Raw genomic sequence first — 26,986 nt, 5'->3', positions numbered from 1 at the left:
TGATTGTTTTTTTGTTATTTGAGAGGTGTCATCGAGACTTGGCCTATAACCCTGTTGTCGAATCAGTCAAGGTCAGGCAAGATTAATCCTTTGGGCCACATGATGATCCGCAAGGGACCCACCCTGGTTGTAGCTAGGTAAGTTGGCTTTCTCGTTTGGACGAGGTTTGAATGTGTGTCGATATTCCATGTCTTTCAATGGCTTGACCAACCGGTCTACACCTCAAGGTCAATTAGTTTATGTATATTAAATTTAATAATATATATAAAATATGCCTAAATATATCTTTCTTGAGGCGCCTATTAGAGTTTAGGGTGAAAAATAATAAAAATAGGTGCCTCTAATAGGGTTCAAGGTGAAGGTAGGGTTTTATTATGGTTAGATTAGGGTTAGCTACAGTTAGGGTGTGATTATGGTTAGGGTTTAATTATAATGAGATTAGGGTTAAAATTGGAGGTAGGGTTTACTTCCAGCATTAAAGTTAAGTTTAGGGTTAGGTTATGGTTAGGTTTCAATTATGATAAGATTAGGTATAGGGAAGGCTACAATTAGGATTATTATTCTTGGACAATGGTTGGGGTAAGGATTGAGGTTCAATTACAATCAGCATATGGTTAGGGCTAGGGTTCAATTAGAATCAAGGTTAGTAATACAATTAAATTAGGGTTCAATTAGGGTTAGAGTTAATGTTAGGGTTTAAGGATAAAGAATTGTGTTAGGGTTATGGTTCTATAATAAAGCTTGGTTTCAAGGTTAGTATTAAGGTGTAATTAGAGTTATGGGTTATGTAAGAAATTGCACCCATTTCAACCATAACCAAATAACATACTCAATAAAACTTCAAGGGCTGAAATGTATGAAATTGTACCCATTTCAATTCCAATGTCACTTAAGCTCCTCCATTCAAAGCTTATAAAAACCCATTTATTGTGAACTGAAAAAGTGTATCTCCAAATGTCTTGATCCAGCGTATGAATTAAGTGCAAGTAAGCATATGTAGAGCACATTGTCGAGTTGCTTGCAAGTGTTTCAAAAATAGTCCACTATTAATTGCCTTTGTAATGCTGTGAAGGCAAACTTGTACAATTGGATGAAAATGATAAACAATTCTCGTGTGTATTTTCTAATCTTCTTTCAATTCATGTTCTTTATTTGATGCTTCTGAATAGCTACGCTTCAAGCTCAACACTTAGGCTCTTGTTTTATAATATTAAGATTGTCTGTCTTCTTGAACAATTTTCAAAAGAGGCAATGAATTAAACAATCAAGTTGGTAGTTAAATGATACAAGATTTGTGTAGATCAAAAATGGCCACAACTCAAACTAAATGATCCTATTGACAACATTTAATCATGCATATTAAAATAAAACTTTTTGGACATGTTAAAACAATTGAAACCACTTAATGCAGCTTATCATGAAGTTTCAAGCTTCATCTTACAACTAAGTAATAAGAATGTCTTTCATGCCAAAAGATTTTATAAAAATATGTTAAAAATCCTAGATTAGCTAACATGTTTTATCCATCTGAAAGCATTATCATGTAAGCTTCCTTAAAATACCAAATTTAAAATTACAATATTATTTTCCTCCTTCCAAAATGTTTACGATAAGTTATGCCCCTTCAAATTCCACTTTTGAGTTTTTAAAATTTTAAGAAAGCAAAATCTAGGTGTAAATATCATTCTATAATACCTCTCAAATTAAAAAGAATGATTACATATCAGGAAAGGTCAATATATTATTTTAGTTCCTCAATACATCTCCCTATTTGACGTACAATTCAACATAGGACACTACCAAATTCGTATGATAAAACCTGCACTCTCATTCGCCAAATGATATAGGAAGCATACCTCTAAATTTGTTTTCTTGTTGCCATATGTAGCATTATCTTTTCAATGCCTGTTTCATCACTTCAACCTTAAGGTAATTCTTAAGAATTGTTACATCAAATGCTATGTTGCCACTCTCTAGGTCCATCAGATAAAACTCAGAAACAAGTGCAAAGTGTAAAGATGCAATGAATCATTCCTAGCTTGAAACTTTCCCAATGCAAAAATAGTAGGGTTACACTAGCAATACATGCAAATCAAGTCACATAGGCAAATGCTAGTATATAAACGCTTTTCAAGCTTTACTAACCAAACACATCATTACCATTAAATTAATAAATGAGCTTGAAAATGATATATGCACATGGAACTATATCTAATAAAATATTCCATAACTAGGTCAAAAGCGGGAAGAAACATTTCTTGGAACTTTACTAATTAAAAAATTGCTCAAAAACTGATTAATTAAAGGGAGCAAGCTTTAACTGTAACTAAGGGGATCTTTGCCCACTAAGGGTAAAATCTGCGTGGTTTGAATTTTTTTTTTTTAAAGTAAAACATTAAAAGCAAAAGTAATCAAAAAAATAATCAATCAGACTACGAATCACTATTCTCTTATTAAGAAGTTAAAGACTTGTCTCAGGTTTCCACGTGATGGTCTTGCATTAGTAGCAAAATTGCAAATGTAAACAAGTTGTCGCCGAACATCCCATTTAGAAACCGCTGTACTTCCAAAACTCCTTCCATTATCAAAGGTTCCTACAAAACAAGACAGATGCACTGAGCAAAATGCAAATTTGGCCTTGACCAAAAGGAAATAAGTTAAAATGGCTAATAGATTTAAAATTTATTTCAGGGCATATAAAGGTCTAGTGTTATTACATTAATGATATGAATTGCCTAATCCACTATGCCCACTGCACACCTCTCCAGCTATGAATACGGTGATCTTACTATTTCAAACATTGTCATATTTTATTTGTGTTTTGGAGCAAGTGAGAAACCACATCATAGCAATACAATGGATGTATAACCATTGCCATACACGAGATGTTAACAAAAATCAAGCCAATTCTAACACCACAGTAGTGACTGAAGGCACACTTGTACATTTCATTGCGAGTTATAAGACACCAAGTTTGAAGGTACTGACTATCAACATATTTTTCATTAATTAAAAAATGAATCAACACACCTGTAATGTTGAACAAACCTCTAAACTTTCCGAGAGAATAATTCATGTGTGTAAAATTAAAATACCGTACACCTCACATATGGCCAAAACTAGCATTACAATAAACCGATGAACCCACATATTGCTTACCTAGTCTAAGTCCCTAATAAACATCAGAAATTAGAACCAAAAGAACATTTCAAAGGTCATTCATTGGTTCGCAATTTAACAGGTGCCTTTTGCCTAATAGGGCTGTGATTTTTATTTTAACTGATATTTTATTCTAATCTATTCCTAGGCATGCGGAGAGTATCTTCAGATTTAAATAATGCTTTGACATTATTCATCATTGTTTTTTATTAGGTAAGCATAGTTTCAAAAGGGCCCAGAATCTTTTAACCAATAAACAAGTGTTCCACGAAAATGCGTTTCCCCTCCTCCAGGCCCAAGTCCCCCCGTCCCCGAAACCCGTCCCCAAAACTTTTTTCTTTTGTCCCCCCGTCCCCAAAGCCTGTCCCCACGTCCCCCCGTCCCCAATGACCATGGAACAATTATTATTATCAGAACAACCAAAAGGAACAACTAAAAGACTGCAAAAGAGACAGTATTAAAATAAAACCAACCCACCCACCCAAGGTCAGGGCGGTTTTAAAAAGTTGGCATAACTGTCTCCTATCACATTGTCCGCTTCGGTCCAGTTCGTATTATGTCTGTTCAGTTCCTCTAATCGCCTACTTTGCCTACTCATTCCTTCTATATATGCTCGTTATCTTTCAAATTTTTATATCAATAAAGCAATGTATCTGTCATTTGGTATTAGAGCAGCCATGATGAGAGGTGATTGAGTGGGAAGGTGTTTGTTGTACAGCATCATGGAGGGAAAGACATTGGCTGGAAAAGATGTCAGTGGAGGATAGTGAAGAGAATGGACAGGCATTCCTTGAGGACACATCAAGCTCAAGGCATGGGCAGTGTGTTCTCATCAAAATCACACCACAAAACTGTGTTGAAGTTTCTATAAAGATGTGTTCTAATACGTCGATTAGTGGCATGAGAGAAATGAAAGAGTTATACATTATTAGATATAAGCTATAGAAAAGGCGCTGAGATCTCAGAAATCTTTAATTTGTGTTGTACAAGGAGAGCTGGCGTAGGGATTGTGAAGTGGAACAAGTGCAGAATAGATTTGCAGTCATCAATTTCCTTTTGCTTGAAAGTTTCTCAAGTCTTCTCGACAAATTCACTTTGTGCATGTGTTGTTTTGAATTTCACATTTTGGTGTGGACATGGAGACACAAGCAAAGAATGTGGAATTTGGTCTGGCAGGATCTCATTGCATTTATTAAAAGATTCTCTAGTCTTCTAAAGCATCCCTTGCATGTATATCCTGCAACTGTGCATTCCATGAGAGTGTAGGTATGTTTGTCATTGCACCAAAAGCTCAAGCTATCAATGCCCACTACAAATGCCAAACTTACCCAGATCCACGGGAGACGGTTAAGCTATGTCGCAAAACCCGAAGGAGGTGCTGACCACCAAGTCAACAATCTCCCCCTCAGCACCAACTGAGGGTTCCACACTGACAGAATGAAGGAGACCTCCCAAGATTCAAACCCGTGACCCAAGGCTCTGATACCAATTGTAGGTATGTTTGCCGTTGCACCAAAAGCTCGAGCTATCCAGATCCACAGGAGGAGGCTAAGCCATGTTTTGAACCCCGAAGGAGGTGCTGACCACCAAGTCAACAGATAGTTCATTCCATGCGAGCTTTCAAATTTTGTTTGCATATGACCATGCAAAGAGATCATTATCACAAGGTCCTTGGAGATTGGGCAAAGACAATGCTGTGTGACTGAAGATTTGTAAGCGGTGCCACTGTCATAGATTCTTTGGAGAAAAGAAAGCATTCAGATTCATCGTGAAGGTAGGAATAAGGTAGTTACAGGTAGTTATAGACATATGCACCTTAAATCTTATTAATTTTACTCTGGGCCAAAAATTAGAATAAAGTTGAAGTGATTTGATAAGAACATACAGGTCACAGGTTTTAAAAAAAACAAAGGGTGAGCCTATAAAAATTTCAAGAAGGAATAAGATTAATGATTCCTATTAGTGTTCCAAAAGTACCCTATAGAATTCCCAAGGGATGCTATCATTGGTTTGATCTTAGCAATGCATTTTTCAATGATCACATTATTTTTCAGGGATAAGATTATTTGTCATGGATCATAGTATTTGTCTATAGATGGGCTTTTTAGTAATGCAATGCTCTATCTTGATGGTGTCGATTCTTCAAAGGTTCTTAATGTTTTGGTTATGGGGCAAGGTGTTGGTGTTACATCATTGCAAATGTATGATACCATGGAAAGCTTGAGTTCTACAATTGTAGCTTTCAAAGTGAAATATTTGAGATATTTATGCAATCTATGAGATATCTTCGAGTAGATGAATACAAGGATAGGCATTATATAATGCCCATTAGAGGTTCCATTTTTATTGCAATAATTGCTGCTATCTTTAATACTCCTCTTGATTGTTCGGAGGCTGGTGGCACCAGAGGATGGAGGAATTTCCATCATCTCAAGTTACTTCTCACTTCAAGATCATGTCTTGCTTGAGAAGCGTTTTTGGTGTTTGTGTTTTCCTGTTTTAGCTTTCTTTGTTCGTGCTGACAAATTTGAAGAATGTATTGTGAAGATCGATTTGGGAGACAAATTCAATATTTGGTGTTGAGCTCAATATAGATTGTTGTCTAGCAAACTTCTGAGATTATGATCAATAATTATACCCTTCCAAGGTCATCAAACAATTACGGAGCTCTATCGTAGCTCAATAAGGATCATTGTTGAATAATTCAAGAGTTTGAGATTGAGAACTCAAGAATTCATCTTGAAGCTACACCCTTCTGAGAGTCCCTAAACTTGATGGAGCCCCACTTGATTCAAGATTTGTTTCTTCAAGAAAAGATTTTCTCAAAAAATGTGTATCATATTATGCAATCAAAAAGTTTTCTGATGTAAGCCTTAAGGGGGGTCCCTTAGTACTTTTGCAGGAATGATGTAATAAGGAGGAAATGTTGGTGTAAATGTCTACTATCACATTGTTCGTTACGGTTTAATTCATATTTTGTCTATTCGGTTCCTCTAACTGACTGCTTTGCCTACTCATTCCTTCTATAAAAGTTTTCTATCAATTGAGCATTGTATTTGTCAAAAAATTGTTTCAAAGAACTTTTCTTTATTGCAGAACGAGGGGACTTCTCCCCAAGTCTAAATTTTTGAGATGAGGAGTCATAAAATCATTGGCCAATCCTTCTATCAACCCCAAAGCATTAAGAGACGTGTCCATCATCAAACAACCCATTGCAGATATTCCCTTTAATATCTACTTCCTGAACCACTTGAAAGGAAGTAATGGAATCCTCCTTAGAAGCTGGCATTTGATCCTTCCTCCAAACAAAGTGTTGGTTCTTATTTTTCAAGCAAGTAGTAGAGGCATGACCCACTTTACCATAAGAATGGCAAATAACCGGAGAGTCTTCATAATCAATCTACTGCACCTAAACTCCATATTTTGAAGATAAAGTAATGTGAGTGGTGAGCACCTGATTTTTTCCCCAAATATCTAGAAAATAACAAACGCTTCATAAATTTGGTGCTCTTATCAATAGCACAATATTGCCCAAAACAACTGGCAAAAATCATAAAAATGATTGCATTCCAATACTCCAAGGTGAAAAATGGTAATTGCATGATGTTATTTACAAAAGAACAAACATTCTTATAGCAATTACAAGGAATGACGTTTCCTAAACGAAACAATCGTCAAAATTAGAAATAGCCTAATTGAACTAAAATTACAATTATTGACCATTAAATAAGATATAATAATATTATTCTAATACCCTCCCTTAATTGTCAATTTGTCAACTACACCAAGTTGCAATCTGATCCTCAGTTGGAACATACTGCAACTGAACTAATATGTCTTCAACAAGTTGTCTAATGAAATGACAATGAAGTTCAACATGCTTTGTTCTTTCATGGAAGATCGGATTTTTGGCAAGTTTGAGCACCCCTTGATTGTCACAGTAGAGGGGTGAAGGACCTGCTTGAGACATTTGCATGTCTGAAAGCATCGTTTGAAGCCAAACTACCTCACAAGCTACTTTAACAATTCCCCGATACTTTGCTTCGATCAAGGAAAGAGATACTGCCTATTACTTCTTGTTGGTCCATCCGACTGCACCTATTCCTAGACTAAAGACATACAAAGATGTAGACTTCTTGTCATCAACAGAACCTACCCAATTCGAGTCTATGAAACCAATGAGTCTAGGATCTTTGCTTTTGCCATACAGAATGCCAAAGTCAAAAGTGCCCTTCATATATCTCAACACACGCTTCGCTGCAACCTAATGTTCAAAGGTAGGGACTTGTTGTGACGTTTTCACACATCGCCCCATTGCAAATGGAGACCCCCTACTTTTTAAGCCCTTCTGGTCTTTTGGCTTTGTTTTTTGGGTCTTTTCGCAACAGTCTTGTCAGTCTCTTTGCTTTGCAAGTGTTTGAGGGTCATATTGGTCAAGTTTGCTTCTCGTTTGGGCGAGCTTGGTGAAGTCTAGGGCCTGATTTGTCCTTTTTAGGGTTTTTGCCTTTTGTCCTAGATTTTAGGGGTTTCCGTTAGGGTTTTGGAAAAACTGAGCATGTGACCAGAATCAAGACCCTTCAAGGAACCTCCCAGTTAAATTTGAGCCAAAACAAAGCAACTTTTTTTTTTAGAAAGTTCCTATTTTTTAGAGATTTTATTGAGTCCTGGAATGTCATCATTTTGCCAAAAGTCAAACTTACTATTTTTAGTAAGTTTCTATTTATAGTAAGTCATTCCTGTGTCCTGTCTAGGGGTCTAACGTTGACACTTTAAAGGTTTCTATTTTTGGAAAGTTTGTTTCGACATGACCATTCGGGCAAGGTGACAAAGATTAGGCATTTGCAACTATTTCTAATTTCGGAAAGTCAAAAAGTAGACAAAGAAATCCCTGGAGGCCCACTCCTGGAATGGAAAGCTCTGGAAATTTGTCCAAGTCTGGAAAAATCATCCCAAATTCTTACAGGTGCCAAAATCAAGGAGGCATGGAGAATTCACAAATTTCATTGAATCCTCCACCAGTGCAAAATTCCACCCAAGATGAAGGACAGGCAACAAAATCAAGAAGGCATGGAGGATTCACAAATTTCATTGAATCCTCCACCAATGCAAAATTCCGCCCAAGATGAAGGACAGGTGCCAAAATCAAGGAGGCATGGAGGATTCACAAATTTCATTGAATCCTCCGCCAGAGCAAAATTCCACCCAAATCCTCAGCTGGGCGCTAAAATGGAAGGGCCGTGGAGGATTCACAATTTGACAGAATTCCTCCTCCACAGCAAAACTCCGCCCAACACTCAAATAGGGTGCTAAAATGAATGATGCATGGAAAAGACTAAAAATCTATTCCTCCTTGAACAAGTGAGAATTCCACCCTAGGCCAAAGGAAGGTGCTAAAATTAAGCTGCCATGGAATTCACAAAAAAAAAACATCAAAATTCTTCCTTCCTTGGAAAGGTGCCAAAAAGAGATATCCATGGAAACGGTTGAAAGACTCAAAATTCCTTCACAAGTGAAGAATTGTGCCTTGACCAAGGAAAGGATGTTGAAATGGCTAAGTCGGAAAAAAAATCAAGGCACGCAAAAATCGAGGGATCAAGGATGAATGCTTCAAGATGAAATTTCCTCCATCAAGGTCAAAATTCCATGCCCGGTCAGGGAGTTGAAGAGAAATTTTTTTTGAGGCATGGAAATAATGAAATTCCTTCACCAAGCTGGATTCCACGTTCAAGTCAAAGAATGAAGAGAAATTGTCTAAGGCATGAAAATCCAAGGGTCAAGGAAGAATGAAAAGCAAAAATCCCCTCGACTATTTTTAGACACCAAATCTTATCAGAATCCGAAATTTTTTGCAGATTTGGACTCGTGGGAGAGTTCACTCTCTCCTAGACCCGGATCCTAAATTTTTGGAAATTTCCTAAAAAATAGGAGATGTGAAAATTGGTCAAAAAGCTCCCTGCAAACATGATGAATTCAAAGAGCACAAAAATTCCTTCCTCAGGGAAGAATTGCGCCCAAGAAGAAGAAATTCCAAGAAAGGTGAAAAATTGACTAAGTGTTTGAAATTTCTTCCTTCAGGACATAGTTCTTGGAAATCATGATAATTGGCCAAGGCATGAAGAATTTCCCTCCTCGGGGTAAGGAACAAATTTCTTTCCAAAAGAGAATTCCTTCACAACAAGAAATCACACCCAAGGATGAATTGAAGATAAAATTTCTAAGGCAAGGAAGGAATCAGGGATGAACTGAACAACAAATTCCCCCCCCCCAGGGAAATTTCTCTTCCTCCTAGACTTGAAACCCTAATTTGTGCAAAATTCCTAAAAAATAGGAGATGGTGAAAATTGATGGAAAACCTTCTCCAAACAAGGAAAGTTGAAGAGACTTCAAGAAAATTCTTCCCGAATCAAATTTTCTCTCCAACAATTCTAGATGTGCAGGAGTGGATATACGACGGCAGGGTCTACTTGCATGGCAATCCGGTCATTGCATGTTGAATTTATGGCAGATTCCTTCTGCATGCAACCGTCACGTTCAGGAGATGATGGTGCATTTATGGCATCATGGGCGATTTTTTGCATGAGGGTACATTCATTGCATAGTGGGCACTTTTTAAATGTAATGGTTAATTAATGCTTTATGGGTGCCATTTTCGGCAGGATTGTAATTAATTGTATATGGGCTTTATGGAGTATTTATTGTTGATTCCCACCTTGTTGCATCTTGAGTGGAGAATCTTTTGGGCAAACCCTGATTAGGGTTTTGCATGTAGCCAAAGCATGAAGCCTATATAAAGGGGTGACCCCCCTCACTTGTAAAAGGAGGGAGCTTTGTATGAAATTGTTGCAATAAGTTTTTTGAAAAAATAACAGTGAAACATTGTTCTTTGATGGTGTCCACTTAAGTTATTTTTTCAAAGCTTGCATGGTTTCACCTTCCTCACTTAGAGTAGAATTTTATTTTTTCAGTTGTTAGATAAAGTGCTTTGATTTCAATGGAGAATATAATGGTGTCTGATGGATTTCCATTATTCATACTTTTTGCATCTTGTTGATTGTAAGTTGCAGTGTAAAGTTACCCTGAGCCACTAAACTTGTGCTAAGTTCGATTGTGGACAGTCATTTGGATTGCGTCGTATTGGGTATTCAAATGCACTATCTCGATTTTAAAATCCTTCAACATCCTCAGAAGATTGCACCAGTTCTTACGGAGTTGTAGTTTATCTTGGCGAAGCAAAGCTTGGTTATAATTGGAATTTGTCCACCGAAGCATTAACTGTTGATATCACTGCCCTTAGGAGTAGATTTAGATCCTTCTAAACCCTTTTCCCCTTTATTTTCAGCTCATTTTAGTCCATTCGAAGCAACATCATCGCAGAATTGCCATATCCAATGATGGAGTTCCAGCCACAACAAAGAAGTGAAAGAACGATGCAAACATAAGGCCCCTTGGATTACCCGCAATCACATCAGCCAACTGAGTCACGTCTGTAGCATAAAGGAACCTTGGAGTCGATTGTTTGAACTTCTTGCAATCTTAGCATGCAATCGTACTTTGATCAAGAGAGAGTGAAGTGACCGTTAGGCAACTTTATTCTGTGTTTGACGGAGTCATAAAAAACAGGTCAACGAGACTATCATGAAGCGAGAGAGGTAACTCGCAACATAACTCGGGTCAAGTCTAGTGGTGGCGCGATAGATGAGACTGCCCACTAGTTGCCTAAACAAGGATTCATCCACCACCGATGAATCTGATTTGGCTGACAACTTCAGCCCTTTCTCCATAAGTGTAGAGGCAAGTTTACAATCCTGCATCTGAAACTTATCAAGTAGAATCCTAGCATACTTCAACAGAGAGATAAAGATACTACCATCAGTCTGCCAAACCTCAACACCTAAACAGTAATGTAGAAGTCCCAAGTCTGTCATGTCAAAGAATTGGCACAAACTCTATTTGATTTCTTCAATCAAAAGTGTTGAACTACCAGTGATAATCAGATCATCAACATAGAGGACAAGCAAAAGAATATAATCACCATTAGTTTTGCCATACAAATTGGAATCGGAAGGACTCCTCTAAAAGCCTTGATCACTAGGGTGCTTATCAATTTTAATGTACCAAGCCCGAGGAGCCTGTTCAAGGCCATAGAGTGCTTTCACCAGTCTGCGTACCTGGTGTTCTTTACCGGCAACCTTGAATCCCAGAGGATGCATCATGTAAACTTCTTCGTGCAACTCACCATTGAAGAATGCACTCTTGACATCCAGTTGATAGCCTTTCCAACCAAATTGGGCTGACAAGGCAAGGACGAGCCGAATTGTACTCATTTTGGTTGTAGGAGCAAAAGTCTTGTCATAGTTAATGCCCTCTTTCTATGTGAACCCCTAAGCAACTAGCCATGCCTTGTACTTATCAAGGGTTCCATCAACCTTATACTTAACTTTATTACCCATTTGCAGCTAATGGGCTTCTTCCACTATGCCTTTAGCCTCTATGATGTTCAGCTTCCATAGCATGTTCCCACTCAGGTATACCTTTAGCCTCTACATATGTTTGAGGCTCATAAATACTATTAATGTTGGCCATGAGAGCAAAATTAACTGTATGTTGTTGTTTGCTCTTGTTTCTAGACGATCTACCCTCAATGAGCTCATCATCATGAAGATCACCAAAAGTCTTGGCCCACAACTTAGGCCAGAGAATAGAAGTACCAACATCTAAAATAGGTGGATCAACATCACCAGGAATGTCAATAACAAAGTCATCAGGATGCTGCTCAAGATTCTCCTGACGAAAGTTGGGTGGTGCAACTGCCTATCTGGGAGACCCTACAAGAGAAGTGACAGATGTAGAGCTTGGAATAGTTGTATACCTCCCATTAGGTGGACCTAACAGAAGACGGACACCCAAATCGCTAGCCTTCAGAGGTTGATCCTCAGGGCTCAAAACAGGAGAAGAGAGTTGAAAACCACAGTCTTCATCAAAAACAACATCTCAACTAAATATGAAACGATTAGTGTCCTGGTGAACATGAGATTTTGACTCTTAGAATCTAGCTTTGTGTGACTGGCATCTGAGATCCAAACAAATGCAAAAGAACCAAATACTTTTAGGTGACTGATTTTGGGCTTCCTACCAGACCAGGCTTCCTCTGGAGTCTTCTTCTTGATAGCTTTGTGGGAGACCAGTTCCGAAGATAGACAACAGTGTAAACTGCTTCGGCCCAATACTTCTTTGGAACATTCCAATGCTCCATCACAGAACGAGCCATCTCAGTTATTGTGCGGTTTCTCCGCTCAACAACGCAGTTCTACTAAGGGGTGTAAGGTGTGGTAAGCTAGCACTTAATGCCATGTTGTGCACAGAAGTTGGAGAAATCAGAAGAACAAAATCCCCCCCCCCCAATTATCTTATCTAAGAGTTATTATTTGTTGTCCAGACTCTTTTTCTACCAAGACTTTAAACTTCTGAAACATGCTAAAAAACTCTAATTTTTGTTTAAGAAAATACACCCACATTTTGCAACTAAAATCATCAACAAATAACAGAAAATACCTGGACCCAATAACTGAAGGAGTGTTCATCAGACCACAAATGTCAACATGAACCAATTGCAATACCTTAGAAGCTTGCCAAGAATCACAGTCCATGAATGGAGTTAGACGCTGCTTTCCAGCCTGACAAGCTCCACAAACTCCCTAATTTTGAGTTTGAATCTCAGGTAGACCAACAACTAGATCCTCCCGAACTAGCTGAGAAAGTGTGTGAATGTTTAGATGGCCATATCATTAATGCCAAAGATTGCTGATTGAAGAACTTTATGCTACCATGGCATGCTCCTAAAAATCACCAGTGTCAACAAGTCTATAAAGACCATGATCCTCAATACCCATAGCAACTGTAATGCAAGTCTCCCTATCAACAATGTTGCATTTGTGCAAACCGAATACCACATCAAGCTGAGGAGTGTCTCATAATCTGATTGACAGAGAAAAGGTTGAGTTCCATTCCTAAAACGTAGTATACATTGAGAAAAATTAGATTCCTCCCACTAGATGAACTTTGTATGTTGCCCTTGTCGACAACAATATACTCTTCTCCTCCTCCAAAGATCATAAAATTGATGAAAGGCTGAAACCTTGTGAACCAGTCATGTCGATGAGTGAAGTGTCGAGACACACCTGAATCAATTTACCAGGTAGAGGACTTCAGATGATCTGCAGGTCTTTTAGCCATAAAGGCGTAGAAGGCATATTCCTTCTACTCAGTGTGCTCGGCAACATTCACTTTTGGCTGAGACCCTCCTTGCTTCTTTTGTTCAAAAGACAAGAATGATCAACAATCTTTCTTCATGTGACCATATTTGTGGCAATAGTTGCCCTAAATGTTCTTTTTCGAGCCTTCTGATGACAGAGCAAAATTCTTCTGCTGAAAAGATTCAGATTTGCCTTTATCCTTGTGAAAGGATTTGGCTGCAAAGGCTTGCTCTATGGAGGACGAACTAGCACTGCTACCAAACTATCGTTTCCAACGATCCAGCTGCAAAAGTTTAAAGAAATTTTAAGTCAACATTAGTCGAGGTAATGTTGAGCATTTCGATAAAGTGCTCATAAGACTTTGGTAGACTTTTCAGAGTGATGACTACCATGTCTTCTTCCATCTTCCGTCCAATCACCTCTAGCTGATCACGGATGTCCTTAATCTTTGCCAAATGCTCTTGTAAGGACATTCTCTCATCCATCATGATGGAGAACAGCTGGCTCTTCAAAAAGAACACACGACTCTCTAAAAAAATTACGTATCAATTTACTGGAAGTTAGCTATTTTTCCATGCTAAACCATTTTGATAATTTTGTAGATGAAGTACTTGTATTTAAAAAAAATAAAAAAATGATATAAAGTGAATTTAATCACGAATTTTTTTTGAACTTTTTGCCCTTGCCAAACTTCATCCGAATTTTATTGTTGCCGAACACAAACTCAAACTCGAACGTTGTGACTTACCCCAAAACTACTGTATCAAGACGGCGATATTCGAAGATGGTTATCTTTCACTACTTCCAGGTGTTATAATTGCGACTATTGAATCGTTGATTGCCTTCCAACATTATGTTGGTCAAGGACACCATCTTGCACACATTTTGAGACACAAAAAACGAGGCAAACAAAAGAGGCTGAAAACTAAAACCCAATCAAATGCTGATTGCACAAAATTCAAGGCATGAATACCAATGCACTGAAGACGACAACACAAAGGCACAAACTCCAATACAAATCATGTACAAAACCCTAACATGAATCCCAAAAAAATCTGCCAAGTATAAAACCCTAGCCGCAAGTCACAAAGGATCTGAAAAACTATAGCAAAAAAGATATAAAAATATGCTTTTGTTTTTCGAAACCCTAGCAGCGTTGCAGCTTTCAAATGGTTTGAAAAACCCTAGAGATAAAACATGAGCTCTGGATTTGCAGCAGAAAACAAGATCATGGAACAGATTTTAGGGCCGCCAAAACATTTTTGGCCTCGAAACACAAAAAATGCCCAAAAAAATCGTGTAGAACCTGTCGTGGCCAGAGAATGGTGTCCCAAAAAGAGACTAGGGCGCAACGCAGCTAGAGAATGACGTCATGCAGGGATGGAAGTTCATTGCTTGCAAACCAGAAGCTGTCACGATTTTAAATCATGTCAAAACACAAACAATAAAAAATGCGACGAACAAGAACTATAGATGTGAACACAAACTCGCAAGACAGACGTGTGAGCCAAAAAGGTTGCGAAACCATCGCACACGATTTTCAAGAAAAAACGTGAATTATAGTCACAAAAAACCTATGAATTTGCTCATAGGTTGTGGGCAACAACAAACATAGTCGCAAGCCACACCCATGAACACGTGATTAAAAAAACCTTCCAAAATGGCACACAATCAGCTACGAAAAGAGGCAAGTAGCTTACACTATAGAAATGCACACAAACGCGCGAAAAAAAAAAAAAGATGGAAAGAATTTTTTTTTATAACCACTAATCAACTTTCTGAAAAAAATTGAAAAAAAAAAATCCCTTTTGCCTGCTTTGAGACCATTAAAATATGGCAATTGCATGATGTTATTTACACAAAAACAACATTCTTATAGCAATTACAAGGAACAATGTTTCCTAAACAAAACAATTGTCAAAATTAGAAACAGCCAAATTGAACTAAAATTACATGTAAAATACATTATTGACCAAATAAGATACAATAATATTATTCTAATACAAGGGTAGCCTTGGCAAACAAACCCAAATAAGAAATTTGAAAAGTTCTTTCATTGGGTTGAAATCAAGAGACCAATTTTGAAGACCACGAACATTTAATCCCAAAAACCAAGGGCCATCAAGAAGGATCTTAGAGCAATCCTCCTAACAAGTAAAAGAAAAAAGAAAAAACCATTCAACACTGCAAATACCTCAACCATGCCTTGTAGTTTCGAAACCTGAAGGATCCATCTTCTAATAGTATCAATATTGGGATGATTACCACAGAATCTCCCAAGCAGCAAGCTCGTAAGCCAAGCAGACAACTCAGCAAGGAGAGAATCAAGAACATCAATTTTGATCTGTGCATTCTCCTTATCCTCAAGAGGATTGCCCAAACCAGAACCCCCGAAGAAACAAACTTCCTCCAAAACCATAGAGGTTAGATCAAGAATAGCAACCAAAGGAGAAGAAACAACGGTTGTAGGAACACCAAAACTCACACCCTTCCCAATACACTCTAGAGAAGAAACAATATCCACAATAGCATTCACAATTCAATCCTCCAACTCAATGAGAACCTCTAATGCCCCCATTTTCAGGTTCTTTAGTAGTGCAATTGTCATTGACAATCTGGGTTTCTGTCAACTTGTTCAGATGGGTAATTTGATGTTACCAATGAGCTCAGATGGTTTAGAGGAGTCATATGATGCTTTTAGATGTTATTTCCAACATTTGGGTTGGACTCCAAGATTCTTGGAGGGACCGTCTATTTTTAGTAAGTCACCAAATCAAGTTTGTTTATCATCACTTCATCACGATCACTCCTACACAGTTAGATTTCAATTCTGATGCATTTCAACCATTGTGCTAATTGGGTGCATTATTGAACTAAATTTAATTATTTTCACTAAGGTTGCCTTTATAAATAATTTTATTTTTCGACCACCTAAATGTTATCTCATTTGAAAAAAGATGGGATGCTTAAAAGTGACTTTAAATGCCAAAATTGTTTTAAAAGTAAGTAAATCATTTTTTAGAGTTAAAAGGCTTATTACAAGGGGACTTGGAAGTTCATTTGGTATGTTGAGTTTATTATTTCTAATATTTCTCTCTTAAAAAACTCGATGTGGTTTCTTGAGTTGGATTTGGCTTAGCTCAAGCTTTGTGAGGACAAAAACCCTTGCAAGGAACAACTGGTCTTCATTGTGCAAGATTTCAATTGTATTTAGAGCCTTGAAGGAGAAGATTGAAATAATTATTTGTAGTTTTATTTCTTTTATTTGTTGGTCGTACAGCCTAGGAAATGCTGTGAGCAAAGAGGAAGGTGGTGCTTCGAGTTTGAAAAGGTATTTTGTCATGTCCCTGCCATGAAAATCAAACTCGCACCATCTCTAATAAGAGAAAATTGTCTTGTTCCAAGACTTCACAATTTTCCGAAAACTCAAAACCGAAACCAAGCATCAATTTGACCCTACTTCGAGGCAAAGAATGATGCATGCACAGCAATCAAGGCATATATATGAGGAACAATCTCATTGTCAACTAGGGCCTCAACCTCATTATTGGTTAATGTTGTGATCTCAACCCTAGGGGAGCAGCGATCTCTATTAGAATAATATCTTTCTCTTTGTGTTATTAATGGTCATTTAAGTTGTTTCTAATTTCGCCTCTAGTTAAAAATTGTTTCTTTTAGAAACATCGTCTTTGTAACTCTATTTAAAGGAGCTTTGTCTCCTTGATTAATTGAAAAACATCGATTCTTTGAAATCCATATGCTTTTGCATCTGTATTATGGTATCAGAGCAGAAAGAAAAATTTTTGTTTTTTCTAAAAAAATTTCGAATGAGATTTTTCATCATTGAAAAAACAAATCTAGGACCTGTGATTTTTTCAGAATTCGAAATTCGAATTTTTTTTTTCTAAAGGGTTTTCTTTCAGGCAGTTTTTTCTACTGATCTTCGTGTTTTCTGTGGCGGATTTCTTTTTAACTAGACCTTCGTCCCGCGACACCATTGATCCTCTGCACGTGACGCGATTTTTTCCACCTGCAAATTTTTTTTCTGCCATTTTTGGACAGAAAACTGCATTTTCAATTAGGCTTTTTACCCTTCAAATCAAGTTGAAATTTTTTTCTGATTGCAGATTCTTAGTAGGGTTTTCGAGAGCTCAACTGGGTTGTTTTTAGAATTTTGTGGGTGTATCGTTTTCCATGCCTTGAATTTTGTGCCAATGGATTTTAATTCTGATTTCAAATTCTTTTTGGGTTTTTCGCAAGGATTTCTAGGTTGTCTTCAGATTTTTTGGGGTCAGCCGTAAAATTTTCTCAAAATCTATGTCAGCCATACTTCATCTGTTTTTTTAAGTTTGTACCTGTATCTGCCTCTATTTTCTGCATTGGAATTTGTGCCTGGACTTGTCTCAGTGCATTGAACCTCCTACCTCAAGTTTTGTGCACTTAGCATCTTCTCAGTACCTCGTTTTTCGTGCCTCGAAAAGCATGAAGATCGCTTATGGGCATCGATGTTTGTTTCGGTTTTTAATATTTTTTTACCTGAAAAAAATTCTAATGAGTTTTAATATTTTTTTCCCTTAAAAAAAGTTTGGGTTTTTAAATATTTTGTCCCTGTAAAAGAAAATCATGGGAGGGTTTATGATTTTTTCCTCAAAAATTGTACTTTGTTGGAGTCTGTTTTTAGTCGCACCTGGAGTTGTTGTGCGAACATCTGCACTAGTCTCTTGTTTGCAGTCTATTTTCTAGCATCTTGCTCATCTGCAATAGTTTGGAGGGTTTGCCAAATTTTTCCTCAAAATCGTGACAACTGTTTTTGGTGTCTCTAGTTACAGGGACGAACAGTTCTCCAACATCAGGTTGAACGGTTGGTGTTGTTTTGGGTATTGGTGGCAGACTCATCTCAAGTGGCAGAGTTAGTGACAGGCTCTTGTCTTCTGTTGTAGCGTGTTCTGAGAAAAAGGGGGCAACTTTCTCTGCTACTTCTCTTAGTAGTTAGAACGATGACCATTAAGGGAGGGTATTAGAATAATATCTTTCTCTTTGTGTTATTACTAGTCATTTAAGTTGTTTCTATTTTCACCTCTAGTTTAATAGAATATTAAAATATGTTAATTTTAGTATTAATGCTCATTCAGTGTATATTCTATTTTAGAAAGATCGTCTTCGATCTTCTCAGCAGTTTCTTTTAGAAACTTGCTATTCTTGTAAATAGCTTGTATTATTTATGAGCGTTTTGCTCATTCTGTTCATTCAATCAATTCTTTGAAATCCATTGCGTGTTTCGCACTGTTTTATGGTATCAGAGCTACAGGAGGAATTTTTTCGAAAATTTTTTAATCCTAATTTCTCATTAGTGGAAATTTTCGAAATTATTTTTTGAAAAATTTATCAAAGTTTTCTGGGACGGAATCGTCGACCTGCAGGTTCGTTGTTTTCGGCAACTTCTGTCTGCAGGGTCGTCGTGCGTCGTAGCGACCTATGTTCGCGCAGGGAGGGTCGTCGTTTTTTCTTCGGCGTCGTGTTTTCCTGAGACCGGTGTTCGCGCAGGGTCGTCGTCTTTCGGCGTTCAGTCTGCAACCCTCGACGATCGTGGCTCTATTCCTGGTGGTGTCCGCGGCTTCGTGCAAACCCTGGCTCGTTTCTGACCTCGGCGTCGCGACCTCCGCCTGCAACTTCCCGCGCGACCTGTTCCCGTAACCTGCAACGCTCTTCGGCGTCGCGACTTCAAACTCCGGCGTCGCCGTCGCCACCTGCAACTTTCTCCTGCGTCGTCCTCTGCAAACTTGACCTGCATCTTCGGCGATAGTTTTTTTCTGCAAACAATGGCGCCGACCACTGCAATTTTCGATTGAGGTGGTTACCTCCGGTTTTTATCGAAATTCAGTTTTTATTGCAGATTCGTGGTGGGTTTTTCAAACCCTAATCTGGGTTGTTGTCCATTTTTTCTGGGTGCCTCGATCTTCGTGCCTCGATTTTCGAGCCCGCGAATCCAGATTCTGACAGGAGAATCCTTCTGGGTTTTTTGCACGCTTTTCTGGGTTGTCCTTGGATTTTTCTGGGTCAGCCAGGAATTTTTCTTGGGAACCGTGCAAATGGCTTCTCTCAACAATCTGATGTTAGAAGGCAGTCAACGCTTTAATGGTCACAACTACAACATCTGGAAACAGCGTATGATGACCATTTTTGAATATAGGCGTCTTGACCAGCTTGTTTTGGGAAAAGAACTCAGTCCTGGTACACCTGGTGCAGATCAAGATAAGTTTGATGAACGCAATCGGGAGGCAGTCATGCTTCTCAAACTCTCAGTAACTGATGATCAGTTACCGCAGATTCCTTCCGGCAAGACAGCTTCTGACATCTGGAAGCATCTGAAGGAATTGCATGAGACATCCGACAAGAGCCGAGCATTCTTTCTGAAGAATCAGTTGTTCTCCATTATGATGGACGAACGTATGTCCTTACAGGAGCACCTCACGAGGATTAAGGACATTCGAGATCAACTCGAAGCTATTGGTCGGACTATGGAGGAAGAAGACATGGTTGTAATCACTTTAAAAAGTCTTCCGAAATCATATGAACACTTCATTGAAACCCTCAATATTACTTCCACTAATGTTGATCTGAAGTTTTCAGACCTATGCACCAAACTTCTACAGCAGGATCGCTGGAAACAGCAATTTGGTAGTGGTACTACATCAGCCTCCTCGGAAAATGCCTTCACAGCTCAATCCTTTCAGAAGGATAAAGGCAAATTTCAGTCCTCTCAGTCTTCTCAGCAGAAAGGCTCTTCTCAGACACAGGATGGAGCTAAGAAGAAAAATGTGCAGTGCAATTACTGTCACAAGTACGGCCATATGAAGAAAGATTGCCGTCAGAGGCTCGCTTCTGAACAAAAGAAGCAGGGAGGGTCACACCAGAAGGCGCATGTTGCAGAACATTCCGAGCAGAAGGAGTCCGCCTTTTATGCTTTTATGGCTAAGAGGTCTTCAGATCATGCCAGGTCTTCTGCTTGGTACATCGATTCTGGTGCATCACGTCACTTTTCTCATCGGCGTGACTGGTTTACAGACTTCTCACCTTTCAGTGATTCCGTTGTATTTGGCGGAGGTGAGGAGTATACAGTTGTTGGCAGAGGCACTGTTCAGATACAGTCTGGTGGCAGGACTCTTCTTTTTCTGAATGTGTATTATGTTCCTGGAATGGAACTTAATCTGCTTTCTGTCAGCCAGATTATGAGGAATTCTCCTCAACTAGATGTGGTGTTCAGTGCTCACAAGTGCTCCATCATTGATCGGGAGACTCGTCTTACTGTTGCTGTTGGTCTAGAGGATCATGGCCTATATAGGCTCCTTGACACTGGTGATTCTCCTGAAGTGGCTCTGGCAGCTCGTGTTTCTCCTCTTAGCACTTTGTGGCATCAGCGATATGGACATCTCAACATTCAGTATCTCTCTCAGCTGTCTCGGGAGGGACTTGTTTCAGGGTTACCTGATATTCAGACTCAGCATCTTGGAGTATGCGGCGCCTGTCAAGCTGGCAAACAGCATCGAACTTCATTCCCACATGGAAAGTCTTGGCGCGCATCTAAGGTACTTCAATTACTTCATGCTGATATTTGTGGTCCTATGAATACATCTTCTGTTACTGGTTGCAAATATTTTTTGCTTATTGTAGATGATTTCAGTAGAAAGATGTGGGTGTACTTTCTTAAACATAAATCAGATGTATTTAGTATCTTTCAGAAGTTTAAGTCCTTTGTTGAAAAAGAGTCTGGACAAAGTATCATTACTCTTAGGACAGATAACGGGGGGGAATTTTGTTCTTCTGCATTCTCCAACTTCTGTGATACCCATGGCATCAAACGCCAGTTGACTACACCCTACACTCCTCAGCAAAACAGTGTTGTCGAGCGTCGCAATCGTACGGTTGTTGAGATGGCTCGTTCTATGTTACAACACAGGAGTGTTCCGAATAAGTATTGGGCTGAAGCAGTATTTACTGTTGTCTACCTTCTTAACCGTTCTCCTACTCAGGCTGTTAAGGGGAAGACTCCAGAAGAGGTTTGGTCTGGTCGGAAGCCTCAGATCAGCCACCTGAAGGTTTTTGGCTCTGTTGCCTATGTTTGGATTCCAGATGCTAAGCGCTCCAAGTTGGATTCCAAAAGCCAGAAACTTATGATGACAGGATACAGTGATCACCATAAGGCCTACAGACTGATAGATATAGACACTGAACGTCTTATCTTCAGTCGTGATGTTGTATTTGATGAAGACAGAGGATTCTTTCAGTCCCCTTCTTCTGAGCAGATTTCTGATGGTCAGCCTCACAGTGTTCTTATTCCATTAGGTTCGCCTGATGGGAGGGATGATGCAGAATCTATTTTCGATGATGCACTACCTGAGTTCCCTCCGGAGAATAATCCTCCTCTTGCTGCTCCTGTTCCTGATCCTGAGCCTCTTCCAGCTCCTCCAGATGTTAGCACTTCTACTCTCCGGCCTAAATGGTGGGCCAAGACTATTGGTGATCTCAGGGATACTGAGCTCATTGAGGGTAGAACCTCCCGTAATAAGAGCAAACAGCAGCATACAGTCAATTTTGCTCTCATGGCTAACATACACAGTGTTTTTGAACCTCAGACATATTCAGAGGCTAAAGGTATACCTGAGTGGGAACAGGCTATGGAAGCTGAGTTCCAGAGTCTTCAGAAGAATCACACTTGGGCCCTTTCTGATCTTCCTTCAGGGAAGAAGCCCATTAGCTGCAAATGGGTGTACAAAGTAAAATACAAAGCTGATGGAACCCTAGACAAGTATAAGGCTCGTCTTGTTGCTCGTGGGTTCTCACAGAAAGAAGGCATTGACTACGAGGAGACTTTTGCTCCTACAGCCAAAATGAGTACCATACGGCTCGTTCTTGCCTTAGCAGCCCAGTTCAGTTGGAAAGTCCATCAAATGGACGTAAAGAGTGCCTTTTTGAATGGTGACTTACAGGAAGAAGTCTACATGACGCAACCCCCAGGATTCAAGGTTGCTGGTCAAGAACAGAAGGTCTGTAGACTAGTCAAAGCACTCTATGGTCTGAAACAAGCTCCTCGGGCTTGGTACATGAAAATTGATAAGTACTTGACAGATCATGGCTTTCAGCGGAGTCCATCTGATGCAAACCTGTATATCAAGCATACTAGTAATGATATTCTGTTTGTAGTTGTCTATGTGGATGACTTAATCATTACTGGCAGTTCAGCACATTTGATCACTGGGATCAAACAGGATTTGTGCCGCACTTTTGATATGACAGATTTGGGACTTCTACATTACTGCTTAGGAGTTGAAGTTTGGCAGACTGAGACTAGTATCTTTCTCTCTCAGTCCAAGTATGCCAGAAGTCTTGTGGATAGGTTCAGAATGCAGGATTGCAAACCTGCCTCTACTCCTATGGAACTCGGGCTCAAACTTTCAGCTCAGTCATCCTCACCAGTTGTGGATGAATCTCTGTTCAGGCAACTAGTGGGCAGTCTCATCTATCTTACTGCTACTAGACCTGACATCAGTTTTGCAGTGAGCTACATTTCACGCTTCATGACAGCTCCCAAGGCTGATCATTGGTTAGCAGCGAAGCGTGTGCTGCGTTATGTGAGTGGCACTTCTGATTATGGACTTCTGTACACTCGGAGTTCTGATCCTATACTCAGTGGTTACACAGATTCTGACTGGGCAGGTTCGGTTGATGACCGTAAGTCTACAGCAGGGTATGTGTTTAGTTTGGGATCTGGTGCTGTCACATGGACTAGTAAGAAGCAGCAGGCAGTGGCTCTCTCCTCGACGGAAGCAGAGTATCGGGGAGCAGTTAAGGCATCTTGTGAGGCAGTTTGGCTTCGGCGAATGCTTGCGGATATGCATGTCTCCCAGGCAGGTCCTACTCCCTTGTTCTGTGATAATCAGGGAGTGCTCAAACTCGCCAAGAATCCAGTCTTCCATGAAAGAACCAAGCATGTGGAAACGCATTGTCACTATATTCGACAGCTGGTTGAAGACGGATCCATCCAGTTGCTGTATGTTCCTACCTCGGAGCAGCCAGCAGACATATTCACCAAGCCCCTTGGTCCTGATAAATTTGTAAAATTCAGGGGGTCTATAGGTGTAGTTAATAGATTGAGCATTAAGGGAGGGTAATAGAATATTAAAATATGTTAATTTTAGTATTAATGCTCATTCAGTGTATATTCTATTTTAGAAAGATCGTCTTCGATCTTCTCAGCAGTTTCTTTTAGAAACTTGCTATTCTTGTAAATAGCTTGTATTATTTATGAGCGTTTTGCTCATTCTGTTCATTCAATCAATTCTTTGAAATCCATTGCGTGTTTCGCACTGTTTTATAGTTAACAATTGTTTCTTTTAGAAACATCGTCTTCGTAACTCTATTTAAAGGAGCTTTGTCTCCTTGATTAATTGAACAACATTGATTCTTTGAAATCCATATGCTTTTGCATCTGTATTAATCTCTATTAGTCTACAACCACATGAAATTGTCATATCCCAGGCAAATGATTAAACATAGTGAGAAATCATCTTACTATTGTAAGACTTCACGATTTCTCTCCCCAGACTTCCATGGTAATCTGGTTTGTGGTTGCTTAGCAGATCATAGAGAATTAGATGACAGCTTATTCATTAATCTGCCTTGATCGAGTTGGATGACAGCACATTCATTAAATTGTCTTGATCAAATTTACCTTGATCAAGATTAAGATGACAACCCCCTAATACAAGCAATTACTAAAGAATATTAATTAGACAGCGATTAATCTAAGAGAGGAAGTGCAATTTACAAAGGGGCATACCCCGAACCAAGGGACACAATAATGGAAGAGACACACCCTACCGATGGAAGGATATTTATAGTGAAGTACCAGTGGTTCAAAAGGGCAGAAAACAGAAGGAAAAATGGAATCACAAGGAATAATACCCAGCAGTGCATTCTATATACAGGTTGTGGTATGAGATTCCTAACACATAATACAAGAAGTGTTGTTTGTACATATCTTGCATAGTCTCATCTTATGGTGTATTTTCCTTATAATTGTTTATATATATATATATATATATATATATATATATATTGTCACTACAAATAGAAATGTAATAATGATATCTGCAATACATCTATTATATGAAAAATATGTAACTGCATATGTTCTAAATGTTTGCAACCAAGATAATAGGAGAGGGGTTTGCAAGTAGGGAAACAGCATTGGGGTCATCTTCTAGGCACACCACCTCATGGTATAAGACCAAAGAGTCCCATGAGACCAAAGAGGTACAAAGGATGCTGCCTTTGGGCCTATAAGGATGGACTTCCTGGGCACCCTATTGTAAAGGGCACCCTATTGTAAAGAGCCCTCATACTCTCTATCTTGGTAAATAGATAGCATTAATCATAAGGAATAGGATAATGGTGGCAAAGTTGAGGAAAACAATGACAGGATACCTCACTAGGTATTCCAACTCATTTGGATGGCACGGGCCACATGAGGCCAAGGGGGATAAGATCCGCTCTTGAGCCTAGGGTAGAGGGTCTCTGGAGTACCCCTCTTAGTCATCCTATCCTATGCCCTTATATGATTGAATTCTCTCGAGCATAATTTAATCTTGTAATTAGGACTATGCTTTATATATGTATAATTGGTGTTTTCTATTTAATAGATTATGATTATGGTATTTCCTAACTTACCTATTGGGTTTCAATAAAATTAACAGGTATCTCTAAACCTTACTCTACCTCAATTAGGGCAAAATTTGGGTACTTATAATTTGGAAACATTAGATTTTTGTTGTTGTTTGAAGGTGTTTAGGGTCTGCACTAATATTTCTATCCATTTGATGACCTTTGGAGAAGTTATTGAAAATTGGCATCCAAACTACAAGTGCCAGTTAGCTGATTTCAATACAAATCAGTCTATTTCATTGCTGCATTCTCTGGGTATGTTTGAAATACATTTGTAATGCTCTTTTATGAATTGGGTTGTTAATATTTTTGAGAACTATTGTATTATCAAATCAGAAATTAAATTTGAAATATCTCAGCCCTTATGGGTTTTAACTTTTTTAATATTGTCAATTTCCTGAGTTGTTTAATTGTTGCAAGCATTTATGTTTTCTGCACTTTCTATCTCATTCAAAACAAATGCAAAACACAAAGCAAATAAGAAAACAAAAACTCAAAGGCAAAACAGGGCAACATATTACAGTTGTATTAGAGCAAGTGCATCCTACCATCCTGAAGGGTCCAATGAGAAAGATGAAGACTTTTAAAGAGCAACTACTAGAAGGGTTGATAGAATTGAAGCAAAGTTATCAAAATGTTAGTGAGAGTTGGCAAGATTATGGCAAGAGTTTAAAAGAATTGCACAAGCAATTGCATGAGCATCCTGAGTGGTTAAGGTCTCTCTTTCCAAAAAAAGCAGAAGCAAATGAACTAATGAGAAGTAGGAAAAAGAATCGAGGTTCATAACAAAATATTCAAATGACTTGGTGCATGAAGAAAAGGACATGATAGCAACCTTGGGTCCAATTTTAGTATATTGAAATAGATCAGGTAGGGGACATTACATTATCAGGTGATGATTATAAGACTAATAACTACTATGATGTTTCTTATGATGAGTTATCTAATATTCTTTCAAATGAAGGGCTTGAAAACAAATCCTATTTGTTATTGCTTGGAGTTGATTCTAAGCAAAAGCTTGATGAGATTGTTAATCTTGTTGTTGAGCATCTTCATCAAGTTGATGTTGAAGAGGCACATGAGTCATGGGACAACTATGGAGTTATTGCTGATATATATGACATAGGGTCCGATTTTAGTATTCATCATAGCAACAGTATACTTTCTTTGCACACTTTCTTTGCATGAACATGATTGGAAGAATCAATTTGTGGTATGCATTGATAACCCATCGTTTGAGATGGGTGATGATGTAAGATATGACAATCCACCTTTTGAGTTTGATGATGCAACAACTCTTGGTTGTACTGCTGCACTTGAGGAAAATAGTAAGATATGTGATTTGGGAGAAGATTCAGAACCTGAGCTGGAATATGTTTTTCAGCTTGCTAATGATCTGTGTTGACATTATGAGGTAATTGGTTATCAAACTAGGAGACCACCAAATATGAAACATGCAAATGAGCAGATATATGAAGATTGTATAGGGGGTGATATGACACCTAGGAGGCATCATCATTCCTTATCACAACAAGAATTTGAATGTAAATTGGGTATGCAATTTGATGATTTCAGTTGGAAATTCTTTCTTTGTTGGTACTTGCATTGAGTTGCATCATTCTTGCATAAGATTTGGTTTTGTGTTTTGGAGTTGGCCAACAAGTGGGACTTTTCATAAATTATTTTAGTTGTCGAGGTGCAATGAATGTTCCTCAATTGTAGTTGGTAATATATCCTCTTTATGGGATGAACTGGCTCATGGAGACCTACACATTTCAAAATTTGAAAAGTTTCCAAACAATGTCATTAAGCTTGCTAAAATTTTCAGAACATGTGATGTCCCCTAATGGGAC

General features: G+C 38.6%; 1 protein-coding gene across 1 annotated transcript in view; it reads right to left on the bottom strand.

Annotated features, from left to right (window-relative positions):
* Window positions 1–2,254: 2,254 nt before the first annotated feature.
* LOC131076984 (tRNA A64-2'-O-ribosylphosphate transferase) overlaps window positions 2,255–26,986 on the bottom strand; it is a 57,477-nt gene continuing 32,745 nt past the window's right edge. The window contains exon 7 of the mRNA XM_058014337.2: window positions 2,255–2,594. Coding sequence (XP_057870320.2) covers window positions 2,443–2,594 — 152 coding nt within the window. The 3' untranslated portion in view covers window positions 2,255–2,442. The remainder of the gene's footprint in view (window positions 2,595–26,986) is intronic.

Source organism: Cryptomeria japonica, chromosome 6 (assembly GCF_030272615.1).
Source record: "Cryptomeria japonica chromosome 6, Sugi_1.0, whole genome shotgun sequence".
Lineage (NCBI taxonomy): Eukaryota > Viridiplantae > Streptophyta > Pinopsida > Cupressales > Cupressaceae > Cryptomeria > Cryptomeria japonica.
This window is presented reverse-complemented; position numbering and strand designations above follow the sequence as displayed.